The 12,175-nt window shown below is 41.4% G+C and overlaps 1 protein-coding gene across 1 annotated transcript; it reads right to left on the bottom strand.

Moving 5' to 3' along the window:
• Positions 1 to 7,772: 7,772 nt before the first annotated feature.
• LOC115057339 (NLR family CARD domain-containing protein 3-like) lies at positions 7,773 to 11,959 on the bottom strand (the record flags this gene model as incomplete). The annotated part of the gene is made up of 4 exons (XM_029524396.1): positions 7,773 to 7,790; positions 9,783 to 11,566; positions 11,688 to 11,696; positions 11,728 to 11,959. Coding segments are annotated over 4 exons (2,043 nt in total), but the record flags the coding sequence as incomplete, so codon positions are not given.
• Between the last annotated feature and the right edge of the window lie 216 nt (positions 11,960 to 12,175).

Raw genomic sequence — 12,175 nt, 5'->3', positions numbered from 1 at the left:
AACAGGCCCCGTCCTCGTTGCAGGCAAAGATTCTGACTCATTTTGGTTTTTACTGAGCTTGACATGACTTATTTTATAGCTTGCTGCTCAGAGTAGCAGTTTTGGTCCACACACATTTGAAAAGGCACTTTCCTTAAAATTTAAAAGGCAGCATGTTTAACTGCTCATTTGTTCAAAGAGACACTTTTATTTTTGCTATTCAAGCAATATGTGATATTGTATTAAACAACAGTTGCAACAATAATATCAGCCTGATGTCTGCAGGTCAGAGTCACCACAACTGTAACATCATATTAATCTGAGAGCAGAAATAAAACATGAGTCTGACCTCAGAGTCTCCAGTCTGCAGTGAGGACTCTTCAGAAAACCACACAGATCCTTCAGTCCTGAATCCTTCAGGTTGTTCCAACTCAGGTCCAGTTCTCTGAGATGGGAGGGGTTGGACTTCAGAGCTGAGACCAGAGAAGAACAGCTGATCTCTGACAAACTGCACTTCATCAACCTGAGTAAAGAATAAAAGATGTGACTTTAGGAGACAAAGTTCCTGCTTGAAAACATTCAATGTTTCATCAAGCCAACACATGGTTCACAACATCTGGAACATTTTCACTTAATTCAGCGGTGACCACGTTTAACATGCTGAGTTTGGTCTGAATCATTCAGTCTGCTTGAGTCACTTGACTTTATAGTCGTGTTGGAACACAAAAACACTGAATATTAGTGCTGTACGCAAAGGAAAAAAAAAACAAAAAACGCTTGATATAAGAATCACAATTCTCATTTGCTATGATTCAGAATCGATTCAAAATGTCCCAAAATCGATTTAAAAAATAAAACAATGTTGACAAAGACGCTGTCTGACGTCACCACAGAGCTGGTTCTGGAACATACACATGCACCAAAACAAGGAGGAAACTACAATAATGGAGGAAAGAAAGATTCAACAGGCCCCGTCCTCATTGCAGGCAAAGATTCTGACTCATTTTGGTTTTTACTGAGCTTGACATGACTTATTTTATAGCTTGCTGCTCAGAGTAGCAGTTTTGGTCCACACACATTTGAAAAGGCACTTTCCTTAAAATTTAAAAGGCAGCATGTTTAACTGCTCATTTGTTCAAAGAGACACTTTTATTTTTGCTATTCAAGCAATATGTGATATTGTATTAAACAACAGTTGCAACAATAATATCAGCCTGATGTCTGCAGGTCAGAGTCACCACAACTGTAACATCATATTAATCTGAGAGCAGAAATAAAACATGAGTCTGACCTGAGAGTCTCCAGTCTACAGTGAGGACTCCTCAGAAAACCACACAGATCCTTCAGTCCTGAATCCTTCAGGTCGTTCCCTCTCAGGTCCAGTTCTCTCAGATGGGAGGGGTTGGACTTCAGAGCTGAGACCAGAGAAGAACAGCTGATCTCTGACAAACTGCACTTCATCAACCTGAGTAAAGAATAAAAGATGTGACTTTAGGAGACAAAGTTCCTGCTTGAAAACGTTCAATGTTTCATCAAGCCAACACATGGTTCACAACATCTGGAACACTTTCACTTAATTCAGCGGTGACCACGTTTAACATGCTGAGTTTGGTCTGAATCATTCAGTCTGCTTGAGTCACATGACTTTATAGTCGTGTTGGAACACAAAATCACTGAATATTAGTGCTGTACCCAAAGGAAAAAAAAAACAAAAAACGCTTGATATAAGAATCACAATTCTCATTTACTATGATTCAGAATCGATTCAAAATGTCCCAAAATCGATTTAAAAAATAAAACAATGTTGACAAAGACGCTGTCTGACGTCACCACAGAGCTGGTTCTGGAACATACACATGCACCAAAACAAGGAGGAAACTACAATAATGGAGGAAAGAAAGATTCAACAGGCCCCGTCCTCATTGCAGGCAAAGATTCTGACTCATTTTGGTTTTTACTGAGCTTGACATGACTTATTTTATAGCTTGCTGCTCAGAGTAGCAGTTGTGGTCCACACACATTTGAAAAGGCACTTTCCTTAAAATTTAAAAGGCAACATGTTTAACTGCTTCTTTTTTTTTTTTAAAGAGACACTTTTATTTTTGCTATTGAAGCAATATGTGATATTGTATTAAACAACAGTTGCAACCATTCCATCTGAGCATGGATAAATGTTTAAAACTTAATAAATGTGAAAAAGACACTTTAATGTCTCCATTCATCATTTTGTCTTGAAAAGCAGACTTGAATAGATCATGAGGATCCTTTGCACACCTATAGATTGAAGCAGAAATGACTATGAATGGAATTTTTTTTTTAATCGAAAATCATTTTGAAGAAAGAATCAATTTAGAATCGAATCATAGCCCCAAAAATCCAAATCGAATCGAATTGTTCCAGAGAGAATGATTCCGACCCCACTGAATATATATTTGTCCATGTCAGTGAGGAAAAATATTTCCTGTCATTGAAACACTGAGGGATTTTTATTTATTTTTTTTAAGTTTTAAATCTGTAGTTCAACATTTCTCTGCCACACTGACTGGACTAAACCAGAGAAGAAGAAAACAGACGTCAGCATGAAGATCCTCAGTGAGGATCAGTATAATATCAGCCTGATGTCTGCAGGTCAGAGTCACCACAACTGTAACATCATATTAATCTGAGAGCAGAAATAAAACATGAGTCTGACGTCAGAGTCTCCAGTCTACAGTGAGGACTCTTCAGAAAACCCCACAGATCCTTCAGTCCTGAATCCTTCAGGTAGTTCAGACTCAGGTCCAGTTCTCTGAGATGGGAGGGGTTGGACTTCAGAGCTGAGACCAGAGAAGAACAGCTGATCTCTGACAAACTGCAGCCCCACAACCTGAGTAAAGAATAAAAAATATGACTTTAGGAGACAAAGTTCCTGCTGGAGAGTGTTCAATGTTTCATCATCTGTTCAGAGCTGAAGGTTTAGAAAGTAGAAGTTTAGAAAAAGAAAGTCAAACAGCTGAACCAACAGGAAGCAGCTTCACAACAGTCAAATACAAACAGTGACAAGATTTAATGAGAAAATGAAACAACACCTCAAAGAACCTGAACTGACTGACGGAGCAAACATGTTTCCTGCAGCAGAGAGAGGAGGGCAACGGGGCAACTGCTCCCCCAGCAGACCAGCCCTTAGAGCCAATCCTTATCTTAGTGTGGAACCAAACCACTGCAGCTGATTGGACTAAAGCTTTGCTACACAATCACAGCAAAATGGATGTTTTCCTGAGGTGGTGATGTTTACATTAGGTATGTTTGGAGCCACCTTATTTCCACTGCTGCAGCGTGTTGGTCATGTACATTCATGTAACTGCTTTGGGGTCAGTGGTTCATGTAAACATTATTATTCTAATAATGGACCAGGTGGGAAGGTTCCTTGGAAAATGAAAGCATTAATTCTGACAATCTGTTTGACATTCAAACTAAATTGGCATTATGACTGAAATATCCCAAACTAAACCAACAGAGCCATGTTACATGTGGATGAAATTAATATTCTATATTTGTGATTTCTCTGATATTTTCATTAATGAATGATGTTGTGATATTACAGATATTATAAACAAACTGTTCCTAAAGCAGAGAGATAAACGGTCTCTGGATGTTTGGAGGAAGCCAAAATGAAGAACCTACTGTCTTAATAAGAACACTTACAGTGTGGAACCTTACATTAAGAATAAGTGAACTAAAAGACAAAGATCATTATGGACAGTTGTGTTCAGGAACACTTCCATTAGTCCCAGAAACAGGGAGCTTTAATGCCACACCTGAGGAAGACCGGATTTGTTCACTATGCAAACTGGATGAAGTAGAAAGTCAGATCCATGTTTTGTTTTTGTCATAGTCCACTCCTGGTTCTCCCCTCCACCACCCACTCTACCTGCCTGCTTACCTCTCTTAATCAGGATAAACAGACTCATCTGTTCCTCCCAGACTCCCCTTGACCAGCTCCTCCACTCTGCCTCTCTGCCAGATTGTCTTTGCATTACGCTCAGCTTTCCCGACGGACCTCCTGGGGCCTAACCTGCCTTCGGCCCCAGACCACTACTCCTCATCTCTGCCCCGGTAACCTGACCTGCTGCCTGTCTCTAGACTCTGCCTCTGCCTGCCGTCTGTTTGGGCTATTGCACGTAGTCAATAAAGTTCTCAGCTGTTCCAGTCTAGACTTGTGCCATTCTTGGGTGAGAGAGCGAACCCATTACAGTTTTGTTGTTCTGTGTATGAGCACCTCAGAGGTGTTTTTGTTGGCAAAAGGGTTTATATTTGTGTTGATTTCTTTGATTTTGGATGATTCTAAGAAACATTGAAATAAGATTTTAATATTTCAAATTAAAAAACAATGTCCCCTTTCAAAAACATTAGATTAATGTTTTCCATTCCGATGTCATTTTGAAATAAACTTTTTCAAAAGCTATTTTCAACCATTTAACAGAAAAATGTCTAAAACCTGAAGAGGATTTTCCCTCATAAATATAAACCTGTCTGCAGGTCAGAGTCACCACAACTGTAACATCATATTAATCTGAGAGCAGAAATAAAACATGAGTCTGACCTCAGAGTCTCCAGTCTGCAGTGAGGACTCTTCAGAAAACCACACAGATCCTTCAGGTCTGAATCCTTCAGGTCATTGTTCCAACTCAGGTCCAGTTTTCTGAGATGGGAGGGGTGGGACTTCAGAGCTGAGACCAGAGAAGAACAGCTGATCTCTGACAAATTGCAGCGCTCCAACCTGAGTAAAGAATAAAAGATGTGACTTTAGGAGACAAAGTTCCTGCTTGAAAGCGTTCAATGTTTCATCATCTGTTCAGAGTTGAAGGTTTAGAAAGTAGAAATTTAGAAAATGAAAGTCACACAGCTGAACCAACATGAAGCAGCTTCACAACAGTCAAATACAAACAGTGACAAGATTTAATGAGAAAATGAAACAACACTGTAAAGAACCTGAACTGACTCAAACTGTCAACATTGTGATTGTAACACATCAGAAATAACCAAACAGCAGAGTCAGCCAAACTTTATTTCTATCTCTGATTCTGCCACATATGAACTCCTGTATAACGCAGAGATGGTCTTCTGGTCAGGGATGGAATTTTGGGTGGGGGCATTTCCGTTGCACTGTTTTGTATGGCGTCAGAACAATCTCATAATGAATGAACTCTCGTGGGGCTCTCGTACTCATATTTTGCAGTTTCGATGTCGTATTTCAAAGTTTTGTCCTCGTATTTTGGACTTCGCAAATGTGATTTTGAGGCACACTTGTAAGATAAATTTATGGAGCATACAAATTGCTGAATGTGCAGTTATGAAATCTGTGTGTTGAATTTTGAGACTGATCTGACGTTGCAGTTCAGCCAACATCACCATTGGCTGATAAAGCTGTCGATCAATCGCATGGAGAGACTCAACTTCAACCTGTCAGTAATATTTATCTGACTATCCCTTGGTGGAAATCATGCAATGTCACTGAATGAGTGGAAGCATCCTGCTTAGCAAAGTTAAATGTTTGAATGAACATAAACTATGTGACCATATGTTACATGCCACCTTTGCGAAAGGTGTTGTTTATTGTTGCCATAGTGACGACGGTCGCCAACGGTTTAAGTGTGGAGAAATGTAAGGGGCCACATGAATGGCTGATGAATCTGTCAATCAAAAACATACATTTGATTGACAGCTTTACCAGCCAATGGTGACGTTTGTTGGAGGCTGAAGTGTGTGACTTAAGTTTGACTGGAGCCTCCATCTGTTAGCTCTGGCAGGTAAGTCCACTCTAAAACCAGTCAAACTGTCAACTACACAACCTCCAAAAGTTCTACACAGAAAACAGAACTCATCATTGATGATATATTTGAAGAAACATGAATAGCTGAATGTGGAAATCATACTTAAATATGCAGAATCTATTCTGATCTATGTCATCTTTAATGGATTATAAGGATGGGTTCAAAATTAAATTTATAAATAAATTGTTGATCTTCCCGATTCTGACTGATCTGATATCAGTCCATAGAATCCTGAGTCTGATATTTAACATAGCTGGGAGATCAGTGAGGCAGACGGAGCAAACATGTTTCAGACTCATCTGTTCCTCCCAGACTCCCCTTAACCAGCTCCTCCACTCTGCCTCTCTGCCAGATTGTCTTTGCATTACGCTCAGCTTTCCCGACGGACCTCCTGGGGCCTAACCTGCCTTCGGCCCCAGACCACTACTCCTCATCTCTGCCCCGGTAACCTGACCTGCTGCCTGTCTCTAGACTCTGCCTCTGCCTGCCGTCTGTTTGGGCTATTGCACGTAGTCAATAAAGTTCTCAGCTGTTCCAGTCTAGACTTGTGCCATTCTTGGGTGAGAGAGCGACCCCATTACAGTTTTGTTGTTCTGTGTATGAGCACCTCAGAGGTGTTTTTGTTGGCAAAAGGGTTTATATTTGTGTTGATTTCTTTGATTTTGGATGATTCTAAGAAACATTGAAATAAGATTTATTTCAAATTAATATACAATGTCCCCTTTCAAAAACATTAGAATAATGTTTTCCATTCCAATGTCTTTTTGAAATAAACTTTTTCAAAAGCTATTTTCAACCATTTAACAGTTAAATGTCTAAAACCTGAAGAGGATTTTCCCTCATAAATATAAACCTGTCTGCAGGTCAGAGTCACCACAACTGTAACATCATATTAATCTGAGAGATTAATAGAGCAGAAATAAAACATGAGTCTGACCTCAGAGTCTCCAGTCTACAGTGAGGACTCTCCAGAAAACCACACAGATCCTTAACTCCTGAATCCTTCAGCTTGTTGTGACTCAGGTCCAGTTCTCTGAGATGGGAGGGGTTGGACTTCAGAGCTGAGACCAGAGAAGAACAGCTGATCTCTGACAAATTGCAGCTCATCAACCTGAGTAAAGAATAAAAGATGTGACTTTAGGAGACAAAGTTCCTGCTTGAAAATGTTCAATGTTTCATCATCTGTTCAGAGATGAAGGTTTAGAAAGTAGAAGTTTAGAAAATGAAAGCCAAATATCTGAACCAACAGGAAGCAGCTTCACAACAGTCAAATACAAACAGTGAGAAGATTTAATGAGAAAATGAAACAACACTGTAAAGAACCTGAACTGTCAACATTGTGATTTGAACACATCAGAAATAACCAAACAGCAGAGTCAGCCAAACTTTATTTCTATCTCTGATTCTGCCACATATGAACTCCTGTATAACAATCTGAGCTCTGGCAGGTAAGTCCACTCTAAAATCAGTCAAACAGTCTACAAACAAGCTGCAGAAGTTCTGGACAGAAAACCAAACTCATCATTAACATATTTGGAAGATGCAATGTCTTGGCCTGACGTTGGACCAACACATGACATTTAACCCAGCTGTCAGTGTTTTAGCTCAGTCTGCAGGTAGAGCCCTGAACAAGTCTGAACACTGTGCTCATCTGGGAGTTCATACTTTCACTCTGTTCTGTAGTGTGTGTGTGTGTGTGTGTGTGTGTGTGTCAGACGATGCTTCTGCTGTCTGGGGATTCTGTGAATATTCTCTTTGTAATACTCAGCATCATAGAGCTATTGGTTATCTTACAGCAGTACACAGATTGACCTCAGTGTTGGCTCTTTATGGTGATTTGGGTTGGGAGCCCTCGAGTATCAGACATAAGAGACAAATGCTCCAGCTGTGGAACAGATCTGTGAAGCTGCCTGATCATAGAATTACTAAAAAGATATTTCATTCTGACACTTTGGCCCAATCCCAATGTTCACCTACTCACTACCACCAGCCCTTAACCTTCAAAAGGAAGGCACAAGGGGGATAGCTTTGCTTCTTCCCAAGGAATTGGGACACCACTTGCTATGTCACGGCATAGTTTACATTACAGGCACGCAAGCGACTGGGTATTCCCAGCAGCAACAAATTATGTCATCAAAAAAAAACAAAAAAAAAACAACAACAACAACAACAAAAAAGAAAGGAGTTTGCGGTTGCGATCATTCTTTTAGATTTCATCATGCTTCGGTGGATAAATAAACCAAGAGGTACACAGAGAAGAATACACCATTGACATCTGTTGTCTTTTGTGATTTTTTTGTGTTTTTTTCCCCCCTCAGACTTCATCATCTCGCTCACAGACTGGCCCTACCTCGGGAAGTCAGCATCGGAAAACCCTCGATGTTCTGGGCTAGATTCATAGCCCCTGCCCCTCATTATGCCCCCTTCCCCTACGTGAAAAAAGTTATTGGGACACCTCTACCCTCACAGGAACGTGCAAAATGTAGGGGTAGGGGGTGTATTGGGACTGGGCCTTTGCATCACCATCCCTTGGTCAGTGAGCTGAAATCAATATTCTGAGTGATTTATCTGATTTTTTCCTAAATAAATGATGTTGTAGAATTAATATCAACATTAATATTATATTTCCAAAAGCAGAGAGAAAAATGTTCTCTTGATGTTTGGAGGAAGCCAAAATGAAGAACCTACTGGCTTATAAAGAACTCTGTTATGACCTTTGGTCATTTGTATATATTTCTGTTTGCCCTTCTTGTTCTCAGGATGGAGTCCACTCTGTGTGTGTGTCCCATTTCCTGTTCAGGTGTAGAGGTGGGATTGGTTGGTTCTGACTCCTCCTCCTGCTCCCAGCTCTGGATCATGCTGGGCTGTGCTGCAATGCGATTTGGGTTAAACAACTTTTGTTTTTTGTTGAGATTTTTACATGTGTAGTTTTGCTTTACTTTTTTATGTTACAAATAGCAGTCTTAGTAGCTGTCATAGCTTTCGGGGAGGGAATTTGTTTTTGTCAATCTTGTTCTCCTATTTCATTGTCAGGGAGCCAGCCAGCCCCCCCCCCCTCTCTCCCTCTCCCCTCCTCTCCTCTCCCCTCCTCTCCCCTCCTCTGCCCTTTTTGGGGCATTGATGATTTAAGTTTTGTGTTGCTGTGATTTGTGATAACAGGGTGAACTGTGTACTGTGATCACAGATCACAGTACACAAAGCAAATATTGCTTTGAGAGATTTTTATTTGTAGTGTGTATATTGGGTTACACATTACAGGTGCTTTTTTAAAGGAACCTCAATTTGATTTATGAATTAAAACCCCCTTTGATTTAGACTTCGCCATCAAATCTGACAGGACAATAGTGTCTTTTGATCCAGCTCCTGTCTCCTGTCTGGCGCCCAACTACAAAGTGTGTTTGTAACCGTTTCTAGATCCGAAGCTAGAAGGTTCATTCATCCACAGAGCATCATATCAGCAGTCCACTCAACCTCTGGTGTCTTTGAGCCCCTTAAATATTTTCCTGAATGAGAACTCCATCATCAAAAGCAGCAGAAAGGTTGTGTCCGTCTCCCTAAAACTAAATGATCCTCAGTGAACATAGAAGACACCACTACGAACTAAAATCTACAAACCTCTTCAGTTTTCATTTTTTACTCATTTAAATAATAATGTATCATAAAAAACTAAATCCAGTTTTAGTATTCACACAAACATGAACTCTGACCTGAGAGTTTCCAGCTCACAGTGTGGACTCTTCAGTCCAGCAGAAAGCTGCTTCACTCCTGAATCCTGCAGGTTGTTGTTACTCAGGTCCAGATCTCTCAGACTAGAGGACTGGGAGCTGAGGACTGAGGACAGAGCTTCACAGCTTCTGTCTGAGAGGTTACAGCCACTCAGTCTGAGGAGGAATCAGCAAAATAAGATAAGTGATTAAAGAAACATGTTTTTGATTCTCAACTAAAAAAAGATCCAGTTGATCTAGATGGATTTATTTGTACATACAGAACTTTGTTGGAGGCTTTGATCACTGGCAGCAGCCTCAGAAGAGCCCCCTCTGAAGCAGAGTATTTCTTCAGGTCAAACACATCCAGATCTTTTTCTGATGACAGTAAGACGAAGACCAGAGCTGACCATTGAGCAGGAGACAGTTTATCTGTGGAGAGACGTCCTGATCTCAGGGACTGTTGGATCTCCTCCACCAGAGAACCATCATTCAGTTCATTCAGACAGTGAAACAGGTTGATACTTTTCTCTGGAGACAGATTCTCACTGATCTTTGTCTTGATGTACTGGACTGTTTTCTGATTGGTCTCTGAGCTACTTCCTGTCTGTGTCACCAGGCCTCGTAGGAGAGTTTGGTTGGTCTGCAGTGAAAGACCCAGAAGGAACCGGAGGAACAAGTCCAGGTGTCCATGTGGACTCTGTAAGGCCTCATCTACAGCACTCTGGTAGAGAATTAAAGATTCATGTTTATTTCTAAATAGTTTTGACCACAAGGAGGTTGTTTGTTTTTCTGCCATCAGATTGACTCCAGAGTTGATGAAGGTCAGATGCACATGAAGAGCAGCCAGAAACTCCTGAACACTCAGATGGACGAAGCAGAAGACCCTGTCCTGGTACAGCCCTGTCTCCTCTTTGAAGATCTGTGTGAACACTCCTGAGTAAACTGATGCTGCTCTGATATCGATGCCACACTCTGTCAGGTCTGATTCATAGAAGATCAGGTTTCCTTTCTGCAGCTGCTCAAAAGCCACTTTTCCCAGAGACTCAATCATCTTCCTGGTCTCTGGACTCCAGTGTGGATCTGACTCAGCTCCTCCATTGTACTTGACCTTCTTCAGTTTGGACTGAACCACCAGGAAGTGGATGTACATCTCAGTCAGGGTCTTGGGCAGCTCTCCTCCCTCTCTGGTCTTCAACACCTCCTCCAGAACTGTAGCAGTGATCCAGCAGAAGACTGGGATGTGGCACATGATGTGGAGGCTTCGTGAGGTCTTGATGTGGGAGATGATCCTGCTGGCCTGCTTCTTATGTCTGAACCTCTTCCTGAAGTACTCCTCCTTCTGGGGGTCATTGAACCCTCTGACCTCTGTCACCATGTCAACACACTGAGGAGGGATCTGATTGGCTGCTGCAGGTCGTGTGGTTATCCAGAGGCGAGCAGAGGGAAGCAGTTTCCCCCTGATGAGGTTTGTCAGCAGCACGTCCACTGAGGTGGACTCTGTAGGATCAGTCAGGACCTCAGTGTTGTGGAAGTCCAAAGGAAGTCGACACTCATCCAGACCGTCAAAGATGAACACAACCTGGAACTGATCAAAGCTGAACATTCCTGCTTCTTTGGTTTCAGTGAAGAAGAGATGAACAAGTTCCACCAAGCTGAACTTCTTCTCTTTCAGCACATTCAGCTCTCTGAAGGTGAAGGGGAATGTGAACTCTATGTCCTGGTTCGCTTTGTCTTCAGCCCAGTCCAGAGTGAACTTCTGTGTTAAGACGGTTTTCCCAATGCCAGCCACTCCCTTTGTCATCATTGTTCTGATTGGTTGGTCTCTTCCAGGTGGGGGTTTAAAGATGTCTTCTTGTCTGATGCTTGTTTCTGCTCTGTCCTGTTTCCTGGATGCTGTTTCAATCTGTCTGACCTCATGTTCCTCATTGACCTCTCCAGTCCCTCCCTCTGTGATGTAGAGCTCTGTGTAGATCTGATTCAGAAGGGTTGGGTTTCCTGCTTTAGAGATCCCCTCAAACACACACTGGAACTTCTTCTTCAGGCCAGATTTCAGTTTACGCTGACAAACTCGAGCACGAATTTCTAAATAAACAAACAAACAAAAAAAATAAGGTTAAAAACTTTCACAACAAGGTATTTATTTACTTCTGAGGAATAAGAATGATCATGTCTCTCTCTGTCTCCTGACAGAAAATGTCTAATCGATCCATCATGTTAAATCCTCTTACTGCTCTGCAGACAGTCAGCCAGCTCCTCCTGCTTCATCCTCCTCAGGAAGTTCACTGTGATCTTCAGAAATGCCTCTCTGCTCCTCCTCTGCTCTTCATCCACCTCATCATCCTCATTCTTCATAAATTGTGGGTAATCTGGATTCAGACTCCTTTTGATTTTCTTCAGCTCGTTCTTCACAAAACAGACGATGTTCTCCTCCAGCAGCTGGAACACAATAACATCCTGTGTAAAGTTCACTCTCAGTATAAACTGATGGATCAAAGCATCAGATCATCAGTCAGCAGAGTTCAACTTTAGCTGCTGCTGTATCATCTGCTGCCACGTCTCTTTCCAGAGCTACACAGAAAGATTCAGACCTGCTGACTTCACTAAACTAACTTCACTGGTGTAACTTACTAAGTTTGACTTTAGATTCTGACATCATAGAGATCCTGATCATCACAT

This window comes from Echeneis naucrates, chromosome 2 (assembly GCF_900963305.1).
Source record: "Echeneis naucrates chromosome 2, fEcheNa1.1, whole genome shotgun sequence".
In the NCBI taxonomy this organism is placed as follows: Eukaryota; Metazoa; Chordata; class Actinopteri; order Carangiformes; family Echeneidae; genus Echeneis; species Echeneis naucrates.
This window is presented reverse-complemented; position numbering and strand designations above follow the sequence as displayed.